General features: G+C 41.8%; 1 protein-coding gene across 2 annotated transcripts; it reads right to left on the reverse strand.

Annotated features, from left to right (window-relative positions):
• Positions 1–663: 663 nt before the first annotated feature.
• On the reverse strand, positions 664–25,130 carry ACAT1 (acetyl-CoA acetyltransferase 1). Of its 2 annotated transcripts, none has more exons than XM_032790695.2 (12): positions 24,982–25,130; positions 21,941–21,988; positions 20,492–20,609; positions 19,672–19,767; positions 19,287–19,387; positions 15,883–16,026; positions 13,217–13,367; positions 12,123–12,218; positions 8,535–8,648; positions 8,022–8,086; positions 4,466–4,623; positions 664–2,384 (listed from the first exon to the last, which is right to left on the reverse strand). In XM_032790695.2, the coding sequence occupies exons 1-12, from the start codon at positions 25,036–25,038 to the stop codon at positions 2,264–2,266; spliced, it is 1,269 nt and encodes a 422-aa protein (XP_032646586.1). In that variant the 5' UTR covers positions 25,039–25,130; the 3' UTR covers positions 664–2,263. The 2 variants fall into 2 exon arrangements, with proteins under 2 accessions (XP_032646586.1, XP_074917794.1); XM_075061693.1 differs by lacking the exon at positions 24,982–25,130 and adding an exon at positions 22,683–22,704.
• Positions 25,131–25,194: the final 64 nt, after the last annotated feature.

Below are 25,194 nucleotides of genomic sequence, written 5' to 3' on the forward strand. Positions count from 1 at the left end.
TTCTTTAATTCTGGAAAAATGATAGCTAATGGTGCCCCTAGGGAAAGAGGCAGGTTTGGACCGAGGTTAAATAAAACCCATAGTATTCCTCCTCTGAAGTTTTACAGGTAGTAAGCAGTATTACTTTACTCTTATCAGTAGTATAGGCTTTTCTGGGGTGGACATGACCTATCGATAAAGAACAATATTCAAAGCCATAACACTTGACTCTATAAGAATATCAAGTTGCAGCTTCTGAAATTATTTGTTAGTCAGTCTCTAAAGGCTCAGAGGGCTTATCTAGCAAATGCCCACTCCAATTAGAATTTGTAGCTGATTTCACTCCCCCTCCCAAAAAAACAAACACAACCAGGTTAGACTGCAAGACTTGTGAAACTAATCAATTTAAAGCTGCTGTAAGGAAGGTAGCATAGTCATGACAGAGTGAAATGTTGCTGTGTAGATGAGGGCTGAAGTTACTTCTGATTTTAAGTTTCATAGGTGCTTAGATCAATGTCAATTTCCACAGACACAAAATTGATGTTTTAGTCAAGTACCTTGTGTACCAGAACCAGTTACCTGCCTCACTTTGAGTGGTTATTGCCAGAGTCTGTTTCTTGACTAGGGTATTGCCAAAATTGAATTAACAACTTCAGTACAACTTCTGAATCAAAAGACCAAATCTTTTCTTATAGGTGTTCATTTACTAGAAGTCAAGGAGTGGAGACTGGTAGTGTAACATATACACATGGCCTTTATATATTTATTTAAAAAAAGAAAAAACAAGCAAGCAGCAGGCTCCTGCTATTTGCAGTGCATTGGACTTGTATAGTATACATGTTGGCTGTGATTTTAGAAATCTTTTTTAAAAGACCTCTTTGGTAACAGCTCTGGGAGCAGAGAGAATTTTAAGAATATCTAAATACCAAAATTATTCATTCAGGTTAAACATTCATTGGTGCTGTTGCCAATTTGGTAGATTATCTGCTAGTGACTGCAAATTTTCACATGTGAAGACCACCACTGAAGTTAAGCACAGAAAAAAAAAGAAAAAAAGAAGCTAAGAAAGACTTCAGGTAATCAGCTAAAATGCTTCAAAAACTAAAAATTTACATTACTGCTAGTACTAGGAAAACTAGAGGAGAATTGGTCATTTCTTTGCTTCTTAATTCGCTTCTTCCCCCTCAAAGCTGCCCAAGAATTGCAGCCACCTATTCTGATATTATCTTCAAACCATATGCAGACTCTTCAGTGAAAATACATATTTAGATCTTCTAAGTTTGCATGTGGATATATCTGTTCAGCTCAAAATATTCCTGAAAACTGTAGTACAGATTCAAGCCAGAAGGCCAAATTTTTAAAACTGCTCCTGAACTAGCACAAAGGTGACAATAGTGCTCTTGAACACAAGCAATTATCAGCCACTCTTTTTTGGATACCACAGATTGATGGGCTTGTCTCACAGGAACCTGTAATTGTATAAAGTAGGGTGTGAACTTAAAGGGATATAGTTATACTAGTTAACTCTGCATGTGAACACTTATCTCTGGCTAAACTAAAAAGGCCCTCTGAGAAATGCCAAATTATCTGTGCATAATTTTTAAAGGTTAAGTATTTTAAATATTTTCAGCTGTAGTTGACAAACTTGTGTTCTATGATGTCAGTTACTCATTTTAACAATGCTAAACACAGTGCTGTAGAAATCCTTAATGAAAAGCTGGTTTAAAGACTCCTCCAGCATTGTAGCTAACCTTAGAAGTAGTCTAAACAGTTGATGGCAAGCTAGACTCATGCTCCTGTTGTAAAGATATGTTCCAACAGCAAGATTCAGGTAAGTTAATGCCAGATGATTTTCTTGGAAAAAAAAGTTCAACTAGCTATTACAGGCTTAAATAAAAAATTGAGCACTTAAGCTATGTGTCCATTTTAAGAGCTATGAATGATTTAATATCAGTTCATTACCCACTAAAGAAAACAATTTTCATTCAAATAATTACTTGCAAGGGTATCTTTGTGAATCATCCACAGAACAGCTACATCCCGAGTAAGCATACAGTCTTTGTCTAGCGACAACTTGTAGTTTACCATAATTTGATAAGTTTTAGTTCACACTATATAAAAAACAGATGTGAGCATGACTGATCAAGGTTTTAGAGAAATACTATAGAAAACCAACAGTTAAAGTGGGTGTTATCTGCAAATCCATGAATAATGGAACTCCCACCACCACTCAGATTATTTTGCTCATAATTTTAAGGCTTGGTATTTTCAACAGCCAGCCAGACTACAGCTTTTGGATCAGAATCGCAGAAGCACCACCTCCTCCATTACAAATTCCTGCAAGACCATACTGTCCTTGCTTCAGCACATGGGCCATGTGAGCAACAATTCTCGCTCCAGACATTCTATATAGAAGAGAAAACAGTTTAGTTTATAGGAAGTCAGAGCAACTTGTATCAAATCAAGCTAAGACAATCAACAGATTCAAATGGCAGTGCTGCTGTAGCACTGCATCCTCAGATTAAATATTGAATACCCATATGTAAGAGTAATAAACACAACTTTCCACTAGTTTTTCCACTTTGTCTTTCATTGAGGAGATGAAGGTCTTTATGTAAATACCAGAAGTATCAGCAAGGAGGGAAGAGACCTTGCAGCATTCTAAACACAGCTCTTTAAAATGGCACACTTCCTGTTCCCTGCTGGAACTGAATTAACTAGGCTGCATCGCAAAGCACAGCTCTCTCAAAAAGACAGCAGGCTGCACATAAGTCTCTTCCATGCTGCCACCACCAGAGGAAGAAAGAATTTTGAGAGCAGCTGCTGGTTCAAGTGGTGGTTTTGTGCACCAATTTCTTCAACTACAAGTTTGAGGATATACAATGAGGTGGTTAAGACCCTGAACTGTCAATTTCCTAGCATAGACCAGACCACTGTGTTTAAGTTAGCACAATTAAGTCACTCAGGGGTGTGAAAAATCCACACCCCCCCCATCAACACAGTTAAACTGACCTCTCTCTCCCTCGAAGTAGGCAGTGCTAAGTCGTTGGGAGAATTCTACCATTAACCTAACTACCGCTTCCCAGGGAGGTGGAGTATCTACACCAACAGGAGAACTCCTCCTAGCATTGTAGATAGCATCTTCACTGAAGCAGTCCAGCTGCAGTGTTTTAAGTGTAGACAAGCATCCTGGCACAAAAGTCAGCTCATTTAGTTCAATGCATAAAGGTTTACAGGATCAGGGCCCTACATACTTACAGAGAGAGGGACTTTTGAAAATAACCTATCCAGAAAAGACTATGGTAATGCTGATTTGGTCAGAGGACACCAAGAGAATATGGCAAGGAAGATGTTAGCCCTTCTGATTCGAGGAGTGGCCCTAACATTTTTGCCAACAAAGTGTGCAACTCAAGGAGCATTGCTGGATCACCATTTGCTCCTGGCATCCCCGATGGTTTTTCCAGTCTGTATTTAGCTAGATGATTGGGGCTATTTTTCTTCAGTAGATCTGCACAATGCCAGTTACCACCTCCAAAGTAGATTACTGGGAAAGACTGAGACCATTCAGAAACTACAGCTGCTTTATAATGTGACAACTCATTTGGGGGTGGGGCAAGTGGATTAAACTGAAGAGAGCACATTACATCAGTGCTTCAGTGACTGCGCTGGCTTCTAACTGCAATACTAGGTGTTCAGTAGATGTTCTGGATCTACCTTACACAGGAGATCAAATGTGAGGATATTTTCAGTAGAGGGCCCTAGACCCGGAGTTTAATTGCCTGTTAGTGGGACAGATCCAGTGTCCTGTTGGTCTTTACACTATGCCCTGAAGGTCCTCCATTTAACTTATGCTAAGCCCTCCTGCAAAAAGCCTAACAAATACTTATTAGTACAATCGATGTTGAAAGCACTGCACAAACATTAATTAGTGGGTTTACTGTTGCAGTTGATTCTGATAGGAGTAATGTCTGTTTCCTGGTTAAAATGTTAAATAATTTGAAATTTTTGAGAAAAAAAAATGATATATGCACCAAGACAACGGTGATAGGAGCAAATAAATGAACTGAATAAATAAATTTCCTGGGACACAAAGAAAATTCTTCATCCAGGAAAAGGTTCCCAATCTTGCTCAGCTACTGCATAGAAAAGCTAAATACTGAGGAGAAAGGTGAACCTCCATCCAAGCCTGATTCACAGAGCCCTAAAAGTTAAGCCTTGGTTAAAATTACAATGAACTTGCTACCAAATTGCCACCATCAATTCTTGCTCATGCTTCTTCCTGCTGACTGGCTCCCTGTGACAGTTAGCAAAAGCCTTTGCCCCAGCTTGGAAAACCAAAGACAAAATGGAAATATTAAAAAAAACATGGCTCAAGCACACTCAAATGCAATGATGTGTTTAACAGATACTGTCCAAGGATAAGACCTACCCTAACGTGCAAACAAAGAAACAAACAAAACCCCACACAATGGAGTACTTCACCTACCCTATTGGATGTCCCAAAGACACAGCGCCTCCATGTATGTTCACCTTCTGTGGATCAATACCCAGCATTTTAATATTGGCTAAGACTACAACACTGAATGCTTCATTGATTTCCCACATCGCAATGTCTTCCTTTTTCAATCCTGCATCACTAAGAACCTAGAAATAAAACGTTGTGAAAGTTATGTAGCCAAAAGCACTTCACGGTGGTCCTGTTTTGTTTTTAATTCAATGTTACACTTCCTATAACTAGTTGAAAATTACCCAATGAAGCACTTGGCCTGGATCAGAAGCTTCCCCTTGTCACAGGGCTTTTCACCAGTTTCCCAGCTGGGATACACATTATTCAAAAGTGGTGTTGGAGACTATTTCCTGCAAAGAAAGGATTGTACAGAAGACTGCACGTTTCAGCAGTTGCCCCTGTAAAAACAGGGCTAAGATGGCTCTAGATCTGGCTTTAAGGTCACAACTGAAATGAGCTCCAGGGAAGCCCAGCAGAGAAAGAAAGAAAAAAGTGGAGAAACTTCCACAGCCTCTAGTTTGAAGGTGTCAAACATAAGGCCTACTTGATGTATTTATGTGAGCTGTGTAGCATGTTCAGATTATGCAGAATCTAAACTTTCTTCTTTGCCCTCATGCTTACAAATAACCTTCCAAATGTAAGCACAGTGTAACTGACACATATCTTCCCCGTTTGCAGACAGCTGGAAACAACAGCTCTGGAAATTCACTCCTCCTTTTCCATTAGCCTCAACAGAGTGATGATGCTTCATGTGTCAGTTAACTATTTATCAGCTGGAAATGAAGTGGAAATGAAGCCCGTGGATGCAAACTGGGAGTTGATGCAAAGAAGAAAATAGAAGAGGGGAAAAAAAGGAAGCAAGACAAACCACTTAAAAGTTTTACTGTTGTCACTGCTGGTTAGGGGAGTGATTTTTTTCTTGCTACTAGTTATACTGGTATGGTATAAAGGTATAATACCAGTACAGCTTCTTTTGAGTTATTGAACCAGAATAAGCTATACCAGTATACGCACTTTTCTACTAGTATAACTACCTAAACTACGGAGGGTTGCAAAACTTTTAAGTACAGATAAGACCAAAGCCAGGGAAGCAGTAGAGATGTAGAAATAGGACAAGAAGAGAAATAGTGGTAGGTCCTAAGAGTGAGAATATTTACCCAAGTGATGCAGAATGCAACTGAATTAAAAATGTGTTACATAAAAACCTTTATTATAACCTTGATCTTTATGCAATCACCACCACAACATCAGTGAGATCTGTGGACTGAGGGGATTATACAGATGTAAATTTATGCCCCAGCCCAAGCACCATAATTAAAAAAATAAATTTGGCCTTTCCTACAGAATGAGTTTGACACCCCAGTCTAGTTATTAGCATTGGTGTTAACACCTGAGACATCAAGCCTCCATTTTAATATTTATACCTTGCAAGCTAAATTGGTTTTAACACATCAATAATTCCATCAATGTAATTCAATGAAGTGGGTTACATTTTAAGAAACAGCCATGTTTGTATGGACATAACCTTTTCTACTGACCAAAGCCATATATCGGCTCAAACAAAACCAGTCTTCTGTAAAGTTACCAGCACATTTGACAAATGTGACAATTAAATATTTTCCACAGATTTTGGTTAATCTGAGGCTGCCAAACACATGTTTCACCACCAGTCTACAAAGGAACATTTTACCAATGATGACAGTATACCAGCCTCATACCCCACCATGCAAACACACTTATTTTGATAAGACTTTTTTCTGTTTAGATCAAAACAAGAGTGCCCACATGGGGGGGAGGAAGGGGGTTATACTAGTATAGCTATATCAGTTTAAATTCATACCTTAGGTTGCATTAAAAAAAAAAATCCTTCCAGTGTAGGCAAGGCCTTAGTTATTGATAATTGCTTTGACACGCTTAGAATAATTCAATATTAACCATGCAGCTGGGTTTTCCCTCAAGCACAGAGATTAGCATGTCTGTCTTAACTTCAACTGAGGCAACTTTAACAACCCCACAGTCTGGCACTAAAGGAGTCTGCATAGCAAGTGCCAATACACAAGAACCTGGAAAGTTGTCAGCTTTGTTTTACCTACATTTGTCACACCCACAGAGAGAGCCTTTGGGTTTGGCTACACTTGCAGCTGTACAGCGCTGGGAGTTAAAGCTGTCTTCGTACAGCTGTGTAGGGAAAGCGCTGCAGTGTGGTCACACTGACAGCTACCAGTGCTGCAGTGTGACCACATTTGCAGCAGTGCTGGGAGTGGTGTATTATAGGCAGCTATCCCAGCGTTCAAGTGGCTGCAACGTGCTTTTCAAAAGAGGGGGGTGGGGTGGAGTGTGACAGGGAGGTGTGGGAGAGAGAGAGTGTGGATTTTTGGAGCCCACACTGTGTCAGCTCCCTGCCTTGCAAATTCCAACCACTTCCCCCACCGCTCTCTCATTCACTCTTAAATGCAAATAGCCTTCAGACCAGATAAGCAGCTGCTCCAATGGACTCGCTCCCCCCTGCCACCCCCCAACCGTGCTATTTCTCTTCTCAAGCAAACACTAGCTGTGGACATTCCCTTCCTGCCTCTGCTCGAGCAAACAATTGCTGTGTTTGTTTTTTAGATAAGCAGCTCCGGGAGCCCCGAGTTCACAACAAAACAAAGAGAGGCATCATAACAAAACAAAGAGAGTTCTTTAGTTAAAAGCATTATGGGAAAATTCCGGAGGTCAGTTACAGCGTAGTAAGATTAATCACTGTTTACACAGGCACTCCAGCTCTGCAGCACCAGTGCTGTTCTCTTTATTCCTCTTGTCCATGTGGAGTACAACCAGCGCTGTAGCCAGGGAGATACAGTGCTATATGTGCCTTGCCAGTGTGGACGGGGAGTAAGTTACAGCACTGTAAAGCCACCACCAGCGCTGTAACTCTCAAGTGTAGCCAAGCCCTTTATTTAATACAATGAACAGCATCATTTAACTAGTTCCTTGATGAGACAGACTCAGATCCCATCAGGCTTCTGTCTAAAAGATTTTTCACTTGTTACTTGTAACACCTGAAGTTACTAGAATGACTATATAAGAATTTTTTTTTCTGTTTTCTAATTTGTTTACTTTGGGTGTTTCACTTGATAGCCTATTTATGTTGTATTCCTGCTTGTGAGGATTTTTTCAGACAGCAACAGTGGTGACTTAACCACAAAAAACTGGCAGAGGTATTGAGGGGCAAGGAAGTACCTGTAACTATTTTCAACTTTTTTCTTTAAGCCAATTTTCAAGGGGACTGTGTTCCTTTAATAAAAAGGACCCAACTAGAACAGAAAAATGTACATGCACTTTGAATGGGAGTTATTCTTGTGGCTAACCAATCATAATATAAATATACTACTTTATCTACAAGGTCCCAAAGTAATTTATAAATAAGCCTGTGATGCACATATTGTCTGTATTCCAATCAGAGGAAAATCCATGTTGGATCACCGGAGCAATTTAGGCAAGTTTACAATTTTTTTTTTTTTTTATATTCAACAATGATCAGTTTTGTTCCTACCTTGGGAACAGCATACGCAGGTGCAATTGGGAAGTCAATAGGATCAACAGCAGCATCTGCAAAAGCTGTAAGACCATAAATATTATTTAAATCCTTTATCACTTTTCAAAAAGGAAATATTCACCTATATAGGATACAAGTCCAATACTCCCCTCCTCCACCAATTTTTCTATTCATTTAAATAAACTGTCTCCTGAAAACAGGATGTAAGCTGTGTGTGCTTGTAAGCAAATAGTATGGTAATATTTTCAGATTTTACTTTTAAAATGTGTTAGATATAATCACATTTAAGAAAGGCTGGCTATGATCAGGAGTCCAAGCATGTTTGGGTCTTGGAATTTAAAAGAACAGTTCAAGTTATGTTATAGCTCCACCGTCCTAGCCAATGAACCTATACCATGCTCCCCCAAAGAAAAAAAGATGACTGATTAAGCAAGATTCCAGGTCACGTGGCAAATCATAAGAGTATTTTCCAGCATAGTACTTGAGAGAGGCATTTGGAAAAATTCCTACCTACTATTCTTGCAAGTGGCGTAACATTAAGTCTCTTGGCTGCCTCTGCAGTCATCACAACCAAAGCAGCTGCTCCATCATTCAGTGTGCTGGCATTGGCAGCAGTTACTGTTCCTGAAAAAAGCAGAACAGTATTTAAACAGAGGAAGGAAAATGCAATAGCTCAGGTATGTCTTTCCAATGCATTTATCTGACAGAGAGGTCCTGAATCTGAGCTCTCTATACAAGTATGGGGCACTGGCTTAACTAAGGCTACTTCTACACTGCAAGCTAGGAGTGTGATTTCCCAGCTCGCACACAAATTCTCATGATTGCTCGACGAGAACTAGCATCAGTATTAGCAGTGCAGGTTTAGCTGTGCAGAGTACATACTCACAGGTTGCAAGAGTGTTTGTACTAGCATAGCTAAACCATGCCAACTCTGCCAGTGCTACCGAAACTATGCTACTACTTATACAAGTGCTAGCTCTCATTGGGTTACTTCAAGTATAGGTACATGAGCTGGGGGACCACACCCCTAGCTTGTAGTATAATGTAAACAGCCTCAAGGTGAGCTTTTAAATTAAATTTAGTTAAAACTGGTGCAAAAACCTGTGTGGACACTTAAAACAATTTAAACCTGGCTTAAATTGATGCTTCTTACTTAGCAGGGCCAGCTCCAGCTTTTTTGCTGCCCCAAGCGGTGAAGGGGAAAAAAAAAGAAAGGAAAAGAAAAGCCTGATTGAGTGGAGCAATTGAGCTGTCACTGAAGAGGAAGCGAGGCACTGAAGGACTTGCTCAATTGCCGCGACAGAGTGCCACCCCTTTCTATTGGCTGCCCCAGGCACCTGCATCCTTCCTGGTGTCTGGAACTGGCCCTGTTACTTTGGTAAGGTAATGGCTTCCACATTACCAATAATCAAGTTAACGCCAGTCGATACAAGGCTGCAAAAAAATGAGACAACTAAACTGATTTAGCTTCAGAGATCCATCGACTGGAGACAGACATGTGTGAAGGCGCACATGCTCCCACTGGAATAAGAAGTTATACTGTTGTAAACTGTATGTGTAGATCAAGCCTGTAACTATATTGATTTAAGCCAGATTTAAATCAATTTAAGTGTCCCAATACAAGGTTTTTCATCAGATTAAAACAGATTTGAAAATGAAGGTTGGTTACTTATAGCCGGAGTTCTTCCAGAAGGCTCTGCATATTCCCAGCTTATGGGTACTGTGTGCTCAAGTCCAGATTGCAGCTCTCCAAATTTCAGCAACTGGCAGCTGCCTAAGACAAGTGAAGAAAGTAGCTACCGCTCTAGTGGAATGTGGTAGAATCAAAGCAGGTACAGGAGATTTTGTTGGCATTTAACATTCATCAATACACTGTTTAATCCATCAAGAGTGGGAAGAAAGAGAGAAGAGGTGGGCAACAAATTAATTGTCTGATTGATGTGAAATTCAGATACTACCTTAGGTAAGAACTTGTCCCTAGGTCTCACTTTCTTTGGTGCCGCAACAGTTAGAACCAAAGGCTCTGACAGCCCCAGTTCTGACACACCACTCATTATTCACCTTCTCAAGGGCGGCTCTGTTATCTGCCGGACCTCCCGCAGGCATGCCGCCAAAGGCAGCCTGACTGCCACTCACAGCGACCGGCAGGCCATCCCCTACAGCTTGCCACCCCAGGCATGCGCTTGCTGCACTGGTGCCTGGAGCCGCCCCTGCATCTTCTGGATCTGAAAGTGGAAGTGGGAACTGACCCTGGTCTCATGGCCACACGGGTTCTGTCAGGATTGGATAATTGCAAGGCAGGAGGTACTGCACCAGTGAGAGTGTAGACAAACTCTCTCTCAACATCTCTTCTGAAACTGGGCCAGTTGGATATGACCATGTAGCTTTTGGTTTGGATTCATGTAGCCTCAAGGGCGTGATTGAGGGAGCGGCAGGAATTAGACCTGGCTCTGACAGGAGGTGTAGCCTCTTGGAACCCTGCAGTCACTTAGAGCTGCTGAAAGCTCCAGGAGCCAAGACTCCTCACTTAGACCTTCAAAAAGGGTACTAATTGGATCCAGAGGATCTAGCTTCAAGAGCTTCTCTGAGAAGGAAGAGCTACAAATGATTCTCCCTATCCTTGTGGGCTCTGGGAGTAAAGGTCCAGAAAATCAAACACCCAGGAGGTGAGTGGCCTGCTGCCAGGCAGGAAATGCATCTTTTGAATCCCAACCTTCTCTACTTCTTTGATTCTGCCATAACCCAGAACTGACAGTGTTAGCGATTATTTCTTCCCCTAACTATCCTAACAATAAAAAGGGCTCAAATTCCAAAGAGACTGGAGATGTTTACCTCCATCCAGACATACGGTCAGATGGAACTGGAGCACTCCAGGCCCTAGACAAGTCTCACTCTCAGAACATCAGTGACACTATACAGGAGGGCAGACAGCACAAGAGTGCTCTAGCTGACCCTGCTAGGTGGTTCTGCTGCTAGGTACCACAAAGCAGCACGGTACCCGTAAGTGGGAATATGCAAAGCCACTTGAAGAAGCAACCTTTTAGTTAAACAAGTTCAACTTATAATTAAAGCCTGAAGAGAACGAAAAATGCACTGGATCAGCATGCAAAGCAATAATGTTCGCCCAGGAGTTGATGGGAGAGCGCTCGGAGGGTCGACTAGACGCGATAAATCGATCCCCACTGGATCTGTGCAACAATAAAACAGATACAGCTCCAACACTCGTGTACCACTTCTCCAGGAAAGATACTCACCTTGACATCTACTTTTCAGTGTTAGCATTCCACTTACAAGAACATTTGGGAAACTGCAATTCTAGACCAACTTTGCTGTTTGATTCCCCCACAATTATCACTTGTTTCAAGTGGAAACCATTAAAGCATGTCACTAAACCAGATCTTCCAAACATCACAGCAAAATGAATTATGTAACACAGCCTGCATTTCTCCAGGAAACACTGCTGTACATTGTCCAGTTATAAGAACAATTCTCCATGCCACAAAGGGTGCTGCTGTAAGTGGTGCCTGCTGTATTCCTATGCTTTCCGTCGTCTTCATCTTGACCCCGTTAAGCTGTTTTCAAATACACGGACATTGGGGCTGGGTGGAAAGAATATGTTATTCACCCACCTATCGAAGCAGTCCAACTTGAAAGAAAGTTTTGAGATTTTATTTTCTGAAATTAAGTACCATAAGAATATATAGCTCTCAAAGTCAAGCCCTGAACACGAGCAGCCTACTGTGTTCAACAGAAGATAAGCATGTCCTTCGGCTAACACACTTTGGAGGAACTCAGTCAAAAAAGACAAACACCAGAGTCCCTGTTTCAAGTAAAGCAGTTCACCTTTGACTGCAACTAGAGCTGTGGAACTCTTTAATTTAAAATTTGATACATCTCTTCCTCTCCTGTGATACATCAGTAACATATTGGGAATCAGTATGAAGACTGTGTTTAATAAAATAACTATATATGTCCTAATAATTTCAATTGGCAACTTTTCTTCACTACTTGGCTTAGCGTGGAGAGACTTCAAATATTTCATATCAAATCTGCTCTGTTTAAAAATACCACACCAATTGCTCCATATAGTGTACTTACCATTTTCTTTTTGAAAAACAGTCTTCAGCTTTGTAATTTTACTGAAATCAACACGCTTATATTCTTCATCTTCTTTCACTTCTATATCTGCTTTCCCTGAAATAATGCCAAAGATGCCAAATCAAAGTGAACTCAATCCGGTTTTGGCACTTCAGCATGAAAAGCTGCACACTGATGCACGTGACATTTTACTAGATTATTTTTGTTATGATTTGTCCAAAATGGAACCCCTAAAACAGAACTCCCCAAACTGTGGGGCACGCCGACCTAGGGGAACATGGTGGGTCCAACCCAGCCTCCACAAGGGGCAGGGAGGGAGCACTATCCACCCCATCTCTGCTCTGGCCCTGCCCTCAGCCCTTGGCTGTGGCTCCATTCCCAGACCCAGCACTAGACCCGCCCTCAGCCTCTGCTCCCTTACCCCTGTCCACACACACACACACACACACACAGTCCCTGCTCCCAGCCCCAGACAGACAGGGGTAACGGGAGGCACAATCCTGAAAAGTTGGGGGACCACTGACCTACGTATTCTGCAATCATTTATTCTATGCTACATTCCATTTTTAGACATCCTGACATATTATTTCTATAAAATGTGACTTAATTTATCTCTGAAGAGAAACAAAAATTGACAAGCTTGCTCCTTTAGCCTATTGATCCACAACAGGTTTATTGTTAAGACAAGACCTTTAGCAATTCATCCTCTCAGGCTGGTGGAGAGAAGAGGGGGAAAAAAAAAAAAAAAAAAAAAAAAAAAAAAAAATCACAGATCAGTTAGGGATATTAAAATAGTAAGAAACAAATGGAGATGAATTAAAAGCCACATTAGTTAGCACTTATTCTATGTTGTAACACTCATGCAAGTTACAAGAGAAGGATGGATAACTCAAGTACCTCAGTAAAAACAAATAGGAAAAAAATGACCATAAACATTCACCAACTGTGTTTGCCAGAAAGCCAGCTAAGATTTATTTTTTTACAGAAATTTAAAAAAATATTCCCAAAATTTCCACATTCCAGCTGCAATGTTAGTATTCATCAGTGCCCAATTTAACATCAAAAATTTATCTTAGAATGTATTTCCATAATACCTTTTTGTGAAACAGTGACAGGAACAACTTCCTTTGTCAGTTCTCCTGATTCCCAGGCTGTCCTGCTCCTAGTATAAGAATTTATAGCATAAGTGTCTTGTTCCTCTCGTGAAACAGTAAGCTTCTTAGCAGTATTTTCAGCACAATTTCCCTAGGGGAAAACAAAGACCATTCTGAGAACACGAACCAGAAATGTAGATGGAAAGATTAACTCTAATTTTTTTAAATGGGTATGACAGAACTTTTGAAGTGAATTGTGTGTGTTAGTTGCCAGAAGGTTCTATTGTGATAACTGCTACAGGAATCTGAACTTCACAACACAAGTTAGTGGGCAATTTTCTGGACAGATGTAATTTAAGCCAGAAATCCATGTTCGTAATCATGTATGCAGGGTAGTTGTGGCTATGCGAGTTCCAGGATATTACACAGAGAAGGTGGATGAAATAATATCTTTTATTGGAACAAGTTCTCTGTTGGTGAGAGAAAAAAGCTTTTGAGCCACAGCAAAAGCTGTATCGCTCAAAAGCTTGTCTCTCTCACCAACAGAAGTTGCTCCAGTAAAGGCTATTGCCTCACCCACCTTGTCTCTCTGATGTTCCTAATGAGGCCTTTCTAATTTAAAAAAAAATCTATGTGAATTTAATGCTTTTGAAATGTCTTGGATCAACAATCTGAAGCCCTGTTTAGCCACATAACAGTACATCCACACAGTTCTCACCAATGCACATCATTCCTATACTGGTGGGACTGCCTTCTAGGCTTGAAAGGGTACTTCAATCTCCAGATCTTATTCAGTCCTTGGATTCTCAGCAGAGAATGACAAATTGGCAAGTAGTGCCAATTTTTCATCCAACAACTGAACTGAGACCACCTAACTTTTTGCGCAGGTTACTGAACAGTGTGATAATTTCTTTTTTTTTTATTGCATACACAACTATCCTCTAACTTGACTGCAACCACCTAACTCATTTCACACAGGTTACTGAACAGCCATAGAACCAACCGTAACAAATCTCGTTCACTACAAACACAGGCTAAAGGTACACTGGTGACAGAGGTGACGGGTAATATACCTATTACCAATTCCCTGAGATACACTAAGTCCACCTGAGAAAGTTATTTTGAAGATGAGAGGGAGCTAGACTCGTCCTCCTTGGTCACTAGGCTAACTTCCTAAGAATCTGCATGCATATTTAAAGTTATGCTGTTTCCATAGCAAATTCTATGTATAAAACATTGTGTAGAGATCAGTCTGCATTAGTTTGATTGTAGCATTCCTCTGATTCCTCACACAAGTGCAGAGCCAACTAGAGAGTGACAGAGACTCATCCTCCTCTGCAGTCCTGGCTGGGTAGGGAGGCTCTGCTCCATCAGGACTACAGCCATGCCTCCTCTCCCACACCATGATAACTTTGCATCTGCAGGGGTTGCATGTCACTGGCCCTGGGGCAACACAGGAAGCCCTCTGCAGCTCTGTTGGCGTGGTCCTACTCGCTCGCTCTCATGGCAGAGGACCTGCAGAGGGCTCTCTGTACTGGGGAGGAGCTATTCAGCAGAGTGGTCTCCCCTGCAGTCAGGGAATCTTTATCCTCCTCCTCTTCAGTCCTAACCAGTAGTCTCAGCTCGATTATCCAAAACCCTGCATTAACTGAATCTCTTCCTTGTCCCCCAGCATGACATATATGTCCTTTGCAGCATGTCTCTCATGCTAGGGGACACACGGAAGGGTTTCAGATAGTTCAGAAGTTCAGATAATCGGGTTTCAAAACAAACACGAGTAGACTGTGTAACCTTATGCAGAGTACATTACTACTCCAGCCTAGAGGAGAATAAGGTATGGATAACAAAGGTGAAGTCTGTATCAGTGAAGAGATGTTTTAATCTATAGGCTAGGCAAAGATTGTAAAAGATTATTTGTGCAACTGCTACTATTTAGGAAGTAGCAGCAACTCATCCAATAAAGAATGTGAATAACTAAGACAAAGGGTAGGAAAATTCCTTCAGTGGAGAGAACAAAATCATTAACTCCTCAAAATTTCCACCAGCCTCTCTTCAACTGGATTCATCTTAAACCAGTGAGATATTGTCAGGATGCTAGCTGACATGGAACCAGGAGAATCAAATATTATGAGGAGGTATCAGATGAGAGAGCATACCAATAGTCTCAAATCTCATTCTCCTCTAGGAACCTCATTTTTATTTATATTTACACACACGCGCACACACAGAAGAGGAGATAACAGGGAAATGGTTCTGGACCACACAGTGGATGCCCTGAGGGAGGCTGAGCAGCTTTATTGGTCCCTCCTGGGAAGGAAGGAATAGTGAGCTATTAGTAATCAACTGTGCATTCTACAGCATAAACCCAGGTCTTGAGTCATTGTCTACTACTGTCCTGGACTCTTCAGAAAGGCCTCAAACACATGCACACAAAACTACCACTTGGCCTGCTCCTTAATTTTCTGCCTAGCCTCTCCATGCCACTTACAGTAAGAATCATGAAAGTGGATGAACTCTTTCCTCAGAAGCAGTTCTGTCCCTCATTTCCTGGGCATGCCAGAACCAGCATTTAAACAGTCACTAAAACTCTTGAGTTCGGTAGTAGGCTCATGATATGGCAACTTCATTTTTCTGCCTATGTTTCAGTATTGAACAGCAATAATTACCATGTGGATTTTGTTGTAAACATCAGTCAAGCCATCTTTTACAATCAAATCTTCCAGCTTTACTCCTCCGTAAGGTGTTGCCCCTCTGTTCATTGTATAGGGAACATTAGACATGCTCTCCATCCCGCCAGCAACCATCACATCCTTCTCAAACAAAACAAGCACGTGTTAAGTGAATTACAATAAAAGCCATTTTATATAAAATTTCTTCCCACATAACAGAAGATTGGAGAACACATTACAGATGTTTCTTACAAAATTGCTTCTATTTTTTTGTCTGACTAAAACAGGAAAAAAGTGAAAACGTTAATTCGTGTTGGCATAGGAAGTGAACATAACCAATGTTCTGTGTCTGAGCTGTAATTTCAAAAGATCTGAGAAGCAAAAAGTCTTGAAGATTAGTTACAGGAAAGTTACAACATGGAGAGTTTCTGAGGAAAAAAAAAAAAAATCTGACAAATATCTTAGCCAGTATTCCTTTTTAATCTTTCATTCGCTGCACTGGTGCTCTGGCCACCTCACATCAATTACCATTTTCTTCCTCCTACAACTCAACTGTTGAAATGTAAATGCCTCCAAGATTAAAGTAGAATTTTCTTATTAAAAAGTCTTAGTTTGGCATATTTGTTCCATTTCAGTTCTCCATTAGCAACATGTTATATCTATAGGACAAACAGCTGTTTCAGAATTTAAGACACCAGCAAGGGAGAGAGATCTATTCACATGAAGTACTAGCTGCTCTATATAATGTTGTGTCGTCTCACAGTGTGGAAAGATCCGACCCAACTTCATAACACAGTTTACTATGTTGTCTGTTAATAAGCCAGCAGCAAACAGGAGACTTTAAACGGTTTTATCATTGAACTCAAAATTCAATTTAATTAGTATGTGCATTTATTAATATTTCTACATTGTTTTCAAGAAGTAGTTCCTGCTGTTTTATCACCCTTTGTAAGATATGGTTGATGATTCACTGGAGCTTCACACATGAAGTCTCTAGATTCTCAGCATGAAGAATACATGCAACTATTTTCAATGCCGTGTATTACATGTGGGTAGGGATAAGAAAAATTGCAAGTTTAATGTTTTTCTGTAGTCCATAGAAAAGTTCAGTAAAACACTTTTATATTGCATCCTCATAAAGGATACTTTACAAGGAGTCAGTCACAGGATAAGAAAAGGAAGGGTTGTTTTTTTTTTTTTAAATGGTAAGATTTAAAGTAAGTGATGCTTTGTTCAATATTAAGTATACACTGGATCCAATAAAAGCAATTGAGAGTCCTGATGAGACGGGCAGTAGAGAGAACTCAAAGGCAGTTATGACTAGAAATCAGAAATAGGAAGCCAGAGAGGGGAACAGATGATTTCTTAAAGTCGTTTTTTTTTTTAGCTTTGTTATTCTGATCCTATATAATTTTATGTCTCCAGCCCTTTCAGTTTTTTTAAAAATAATCTATAAATCCAGTAAAGGTTCAAAAACAGCACTAATCACACACCCACTGAAGTCAGTGGGAGTTTTGTCATTGACTGTAATGGGACCAGAATTACTGAGTGTGCAACTGGGGAAAAAATCTCTAATAATATAGTTTCTAAGACCTATTTACAGTCAATTAGGGCTGAATCCAGCGAAGTGGGTAGAGAGACAGTGACATACTGTGTGGGAATCAGGCATGCACAATCACTTCAGATCAAATCTCTAATTCTCTGAAATATGAGAGCCCCTACAAAGTGTGTGGCCTGCATCCATCAAATGTAAACCTAAGGTATGAATATTCATTAAATGTAAATTACTAATCCCAGCAGTAGCTGTTGAAATAGAAGTACTGTAGCTATTCTTAATCCCACTGAAGTTAGTGGCAAAAATACCATGTAGATTTTCCAAAGATGTACCATAACTGGCAGATAAGATTTTTTTTTTCTCCTAATCTAGGCCTGGTCTAGATTAAAAGGTTACATCAGCATACCTATGTCAGTTGGGAATTTAAAAAAAAAATAAAAAATATTTTATTATCTATCTATAAATAGATGAGATCCTGTTGGTCTCCAGGAAGTGGGCGGGCAAAGCCCACCCACTGCTAAAGGACCTCTCCCCAGCCTAAGGGGAGGATCCACAAGTCTGTGATACCAAATAATTACGTGGGACAACCAATGAAAAAAACAGGATCGGGAGTGAGGTCATAGGGCTAAACGAAGGGAACCTGATGGGGATACCGAGCAGAGCACCCTGGACAGCGCCCACTGCTCCTCAAAGGTGTCAAGGGAGCCAGCGGACGCTGCCCAGAGGAACTCTGCCCGGATGCGTGAACAGATAGAGGAGCGGAAATAGGCCCCACAGTCGCAAGAAATCCCGTCGGCCAACCTCCTCTCCCTGGTTTTGTAGATGGCTAGGGCCAAGAGGAGGTTGATAACGAGATCCCGCAACTTTGTGGGGCCACGGATAGGGAGTGCATAGATAAACAAGTGAGGGGAAAAGTGCAACCAAAAACGCAGTAAGAGATCCAAGAGGAGCCAGAATAGGGACTGCAACCTAGCGCACTCTAAATAAATGTGCGCCAGGGTTTCCTTCATGCCACAAAAGGGGCAGGTGTTGGGGACAAGGGTAAACCACGCCAAGTACACGTCCGTGCTCATGGGCCCGTGAAGAAGCCGCCAACTGACATCCCTGGCGGGCCTTGGGACCAGGGCAGAGTATAAGCTGGCCCACTGGGGCTTCTCACCCTTGAGAGGTGGAAGGAGGTCCCGCCACTTTGTATCGGACTGGGACGAGAGGATGAGGTAGTGAAGAGTGTGGAGCACGAGCATGTACAGATGTTTCCTACAGATAGAGATTAGAGAGATATCTATCTCACACCCCCACGGATGTAGCCATACTAACAAACCCCCGAGACACAGTTATGTTGACAGAAGAGGATTTCAGACAACACAGCTAAACTTTTTTTGGGGAGGTGGTGTTCCTACAACAGGAAAAACTCCTTTGTCAGCATATATTGAGTATTAAAAGGCTATGCTGGAATAGTCTCTAGTTCTGACTACCGATATGTCTACAGAAGAGGCATGAGTCAAAGCAACCTAGTTAAGATCTAGGTATTTTGCTTCTCTACCCTCTCTTCCCCTTAAAAGGAAAAACTTATAATACTGACCACAACTACTTCCACTATTAACTGTGTCCTACGATATATGCAAGACACATTTCTAAATACACAGTTAATAATTTGTTTATCAAAAACAAACATTTAAAAAAATATTAATTCTAGTTAAGCAGTACTAGCACAAAACCAAAGTGTAGTATATTACAATGGGCAGGAAACCACCACATTAGTCTCTCATTTCTCAGAGATCAGAATTTCCACATTTTGGCAATCAGATACCATGGTTGAAGTTAACGGGCACTAAAATTCACATACCTGATTTCCACACATCAGATTCTGTGCTGCCATCATGACAGACTTCATTCCAGAAGCACAAACTTTATTGATAGTTGTAGCAGGAGTAGAGATTGGTAAACCTGAGACAAGTAAATATATTAATCAAATGAAGACAACCACATTATTCTATTTATAATCTAATTATATCATCCTTTTTTAGCATTTAACAACTATTAGCTGCTAATCTTGTTGCACTGCCCCTTATTACAAAAAATTGCATTTCACCATCTCTAATATTTCATATGGGGCTAACTTTCATCTAAAGTAGAATAGTTATAATCTGCACCTACAATTCTATAGCACCTCTGTATAGTATAAATTATCTAGATCTTTAATCACAGAAACAAAAACAGTATGTTAATACCTGCACCCAGTAGTGCTTGCCTTGCTGGAGCTTGTCCTTGTCCAGCCTGCAGGACATTACCCATATACACTTCCTTCACTTCTTCTGCAGGAATACCTATAAAATAAACCAAGAGGCTTTGTTTAAGGGAGAGAAGCAATACACCAGTATTTTTATCTTTTACATAAAGTTTTTAATCTAACGATGACAATAAAATGCACTGATTTTACTCCAGTCAGGCTAAAATACAGCACACAGACCTACGTCAACAGCCTCCTGGGTTTCCACGCTTATGGTTCATGAAAAAATGCTGAGGACTGCTCTAGAGACCAAAGTCCACTAGGCATCCACAGAACGAGAACAGCACAAGCACCAGGAATGCTGCCTTCAACAAACTCCTGGGCAGCGCGTTTCAACCCATTAAAGCAATTCCATTTCCATGTCTTTAGTGCATCCACTCTAACTGCAACGCAGACTATAAATCAGTGTCTAATGTGGGGATAGGTTTTGGGAAATGGACACCTATCCAGTAGGAACCAGATTAACATTTTATTTCACATACGCCACTGATTAACATTCTAATCTATTCTTAAAAGCAACACTGAAACAAAAGCACTCAAATCAGGCATTAAGTGCTTTACACATTTTATGCTTAGATTTTGTTTTTATTTTTTAAATAGTATCAGTTGATAAAAGTTTAAGATATCTAAGATTAAAATTTCATCCACCCACATGCACACTTATTTTTTAACATAATTTTTTTTTCAAAACAAGATACAAATTGCTACTGTTCACTGGGGCAATGTGTAACTTTGTTTTGTAAACAAATATTTACACATACCTGCTCTTTCAATTGCTCCTTTAATTGCAATGGAACCAAGTTCAGTGGCTCGCAATGATGAAAGGGTTCCCTGGAAAGATCCAATGGGAGTCCGTGCTGCACTTGCTATGACCACTTCCTAGTAGAATAGACTATGCAGTAAGAGTTACAGTATTTGAAAACAATTTATTTTAACTTGTTCACACTTTATTTTGTCTTGTCTTTTAAACAATCACTCATATTTGTACAGTATACAATTGTACAAAACGGCAGGGGAGCCAAACGGATCATGGACTTTAGGTGTCACTGCAGAGCAAACATTTTAATAATTATGATGTTATAGTAATTGAGACACCTGCCCAAGAAACAAGATATTAAGACTGTCATGATAATTTAGCCAAAGTCATGTTATATCAGAGACCTTCTTGTGGGGCTAACCATAAACTTTTGAATGAAACAAGGTACGACTTTCAACTCCTTACCTAGGAGCTCATTGCATCTGACTATTTCAAATTACAACATAATATGGGGTTATTTTAAGTATGATGATTCATAGTGCTTTTACCCCTATTTTTACTTAGCCCCCCTCACATCAACAAATCTGCCTGCTAAGCTAGCTCATCAATCTGATGGCAGTATGATGTGCTGACACTGGAGGGACTAAAGTCTGGGTCCCCCACTTGGGGCTTCTTCCTGAATGCTTCCTCGGTGGTGTTGATGAGCACCTTCAACCCCCATGTTTCAGCAGGAGTCAAAGATATTCAGCACCATGCAGTGTCAGGCCCTTGGTTCTTTATGCACTGAGGTGGGTAGGATTTTGGCTGGAATACCTTGTGTCACTTGATTTACTCTCCTTCCACTCCACAAGTAACCAGTGATAGGATTAACAAACTCAAGAAGCAGACACATTCAGCTGCCCTCAATTACAGACCAGGTCAGACATAGGTCAGTGCAGAATGAAATTTTCAAAATGAGAGAGAGAGCATTGACCAACTCACTGTAAGTTTAACAGGAGCATGATGCCCTCCCTACCTTCCCAACCCCTCTGCAGCACTGACCACTTTAAAGTTATCTGACATTTTGATACAGACAGATCTTAGAAAAATCTGAACACTGTTATGATACTAGGTGAGAAACAAGTATTTTTATTCAAGCTTATCACATATAATTGTGGTCAGATTACAAGACGGTGGGAAGGGAAGAGTTTCAATGCTTTTTTAAAGTAATCTCTCGCACGTAGAAGTCACTGCAATCCAGTGGTTAGAGAGCAGAGCACTGGGAATCAGTAGACTTAGGTTCTATTCCCAGCTTTGCCAATGACAAGCTGTGTGACTTTGTCCAAGTTACACATTCTCTACATTGAAAGTGTGTTGCAATGCTCAAATTTTTAAAGATCAGACTCTAAAAGCAGGCTAGTAGCGATGGTTTATCATAACCAAAGCTTGTGGCCGTATGCTACTTAATACTTACATTTAAAGTGCGCTGTGATGCATAACCCCGGTTTGTGTATTTCAAAACCTGAAAACAAGAAAATTTTCAGAATTTTACTTTGCAAATTTTGGTTACCTGATGTTTCAACTCAGTAACAGATATACTGTGAAAATTGGGCATTTCTTACAAGTGACTGGGAAACACCAAGAATTATTGCATTTTTCAAGTTAAGAAATATTGGAAAAAAATAAAAAACTAATACATCACAAAATGGACTTTGTTTATTTATTTGACAAACACAGTAGACATTCTGTAGTATATTTCCTAAAAGTAATAATGTCTCAGATATGAGAGCTGAGATCTCACTACATTATTTGTGATTAAATCTTTCCTGAGAAATTAAGAATTTTTTTTAAATGTAATTTGTGGAAAGTATGGATTAAAAAGGTTCTGTCAGTTTTAATCATGTAACAGCTACTTCTCAGATAAAGGAGCTCCAGCATTTCTCATCAACATTACGTACAATGAACAGGTAGGGAATGCTGCTATATTACAAGTTTTGATTATTCAACCCTATTGCTCCTTTGGTCCTTTCACTATCACTAAGTTTAGCATTACAAAGATAGCTAATTTCTAGAGCTCAACTGCACTGGCATTTGTGATTTGTAATATGGGTGGTGAACACAGAATTCAGCATCAAAAGATGACAACCAAAGAACAAATCTGTAAAGCAAACCAATTCACAGGCTCTTCACTTCATCCTATTACTAGGTGTACTCACAGTGGGGTGAAAATTCATTACATTTTTTTAAAAATAAAAAAAAATATTTGAAAAAGATACATTATCTTAAGATATCATTATCCACAGCTGCTTCTGCCTGTCCTTGGGCAGCAGTTTAAAATAATTTAAAAAGTTAAACTATTTCATTAGACAGTGTACAGATATATTACTGACCACTATCATTTTACTGAAATAATATATTCAAGGAAGTGAATTAAAATTAATAGTCACTTGAGGACTTTGAAGGAACACCATAAATTTAACTTTTCTTAAAATGACTAGATTATAAAAGTACTTTCAGGTACTATGCCCACCTTGAGTCTCCATGCCAGTTAGGATGATTTTTAAAATTTTAGCTTCACAGCAGGAAAAACAAATTCACAAGCAAGAAAAAGGCAACTGCCTATATAATTTTATGCATTTAACAACATTAAGTGAACAAAAAGAAAACATGTCCTCTAGTGTTTCAGTTATATTCAACTTGGGCGATTATCTGCAATAATTTTAGGCGTGAAATTTTCTGACAAATAGGTAAACTTTCAAGTTGACTGCATCCCTTTAAGGTTTTATTTGAACATCCCAGAGAGTAGTTTATTCTTAGAATAACCTGACAACTAACAAGGGTAACAGCCTTTTATCTTAGACTATCTACAGTTCAGTTATTCAGTCAATTGTACAAATAAGCAAAAACCCAGTAAACATAGCTGATTGCAGCTAGCATTGCCTATGCTGCGTATCTATATGTACAGACAACAGATTTTTTTTTTAGCCTTGGCAGCTGATAAGATCTCAACTTTGGTTCTGTGGACATACCTGACCCTTGCATAATCCACGAATGTCTGGATGCTTCTTCACCTGCCTCATCCCCTTTTCCAAGGCAGAGGCTCACAATACTTTGCCAGGCATGTGGGTCCTGAGGGAGCCTGGCCCGAGCAGGCCATGCTCCTGCTCTGGCCTGGCTGATTACACCACTCCAAGGGGCAAAAGTTATCCTGCTCCAGGACCAACCCTGGCTGTGCAGCCGGCTCAGCCTGGCAGACACAGTCACCTCCCATCAGGTCCGGCTACTGTGACCAGGGGTCAGGGCAAAGGAGAGTAGGTCTCTAGAAGGTCCTGGGGGGATTCTGGGCAGTGAGGGGGTGGGAGGTGCTCGGTAGTGGGGAAGGTTTATGTGTTTTGGGATGCTGGGCTGTGTGGGGAGACCTGTGTATGTTGGAGGTTGTGCAGTGGGGGAGCTGTGTGTGTGTCGGGCCACTGGGAAGTGGGGGGGGGGTCTGTAAAGGGCACTATGCAGTTGTGGTGGGGGGGTTGTGGGGAGCACTGGGCAGGGAGGTGCAGGGCACTGTGCAGTTGTGGGAGGGCTGTGAAGGGTGTTTAGATAGGGGGCACTGGGCAGTGAGAGGATCAGGGAGGGGTCCTAGGCATAGTGGTCTGTCAGAGGGCAGGTGAGGGTGTGTTGGGCATAGTGGTCTACAGGAGAACACTGCGCATAGGTGTTGGTGGGGGGGTCCCTGTGCACTGTGACACTGGTCATAGGAGGTCAGAGGGGTGCTGGGCAGCAGTGCAGTGGGGGCCTGCCCCCTAGGGGAAGAAGCACAATGGCAGCACAGGGCCAGGCAGGCCAGTGTGTGTCTGGCAGCTACTGGTTTGTACTAGTCTGAGTAGAGCGGGGCTGTCCCTGCCGAGCCCTGCCCGATCGCCCCCAGCCAGCCCCTTGTTCTGAGGGCTCTGCCCCGCCCACGTCCCCACAAACATGTTTAGCACGAGCCCCACAAAAGGTTAATCCGGCCCCGCTGTTGATCCTTCAGACTTTACTCTGGGCGCTTTCGGCCCCCAACTCCCTCTACCCAATGAGCAGACCGCTGCGCCGGCGTGGCAGCCCCACCTCCCGCCTCGCCCTCCCTAGGGCGGCCTCTTCTGCGCGCAGCCACGCCCCCGCCGCAGCTGGCGGCCTTGGGGGACGGGTCGCAGCGCCGGCCTGGGGGGGGGGGGGGAGCAGATTAGCGCCCCCGCCCCAGCCCGGGGATGGCCTTGGGGGTTAAGGCTCCTGGGTGGGCTTCGGGCCACAGCCACCTCCGCCCGCCCTTGGGCAGGTCACCCTGCGCCGAGCTCCCTAGCGCCCGGGAGGCGCCCCACGCCGGAGCCCAGCCCGCCGAGGTCGATCAGGTCGGGGTGGCTTCGGGGCCCCGGGCAGCCCGCGACGCGGCGGGGCAGCGGGTCTCTCCCCGGGGGGTAGAGGTTGACAGGCCCCATTTCCGCGCCGGGGCTTCGTACTTCCCACCGACCGCTGCTCGCTCACCTGCAGCAGCCTCGCGACCTCCCGGCCGCCCAGCATCGCCGCCGCCGCCGCCGCCATCCCTGCCCGAGTGTCTAGAGAGCCCCGGCCCCGCGCCTCACCTACAGCGCGGCCACCGCCCCCGCCCACAGCCAACGGGAGCCGCTGCTCCGACCCCCGCGCTCCCCCATTGGCTCGTAGGAGGAAGGGGCTGATGTCACTGGAGGAGAAGGCGGG

The sequence above is a fragment of the Chelonoidis abingdonii genome, chromosome 1 (genome assembly GCF_003597395.2).
Source record: "Chelonoidis abingdonii isolate Lonesome George chromosome 1, CheloAbing_2.0, whole genome shotgun sequence".
Classification (NCBI taxonomy): Eukaryota; Metazoa; Chordata; order Testudines; family Testudinidae; genus Chelonoidis; species Chelonoidis abingdonii.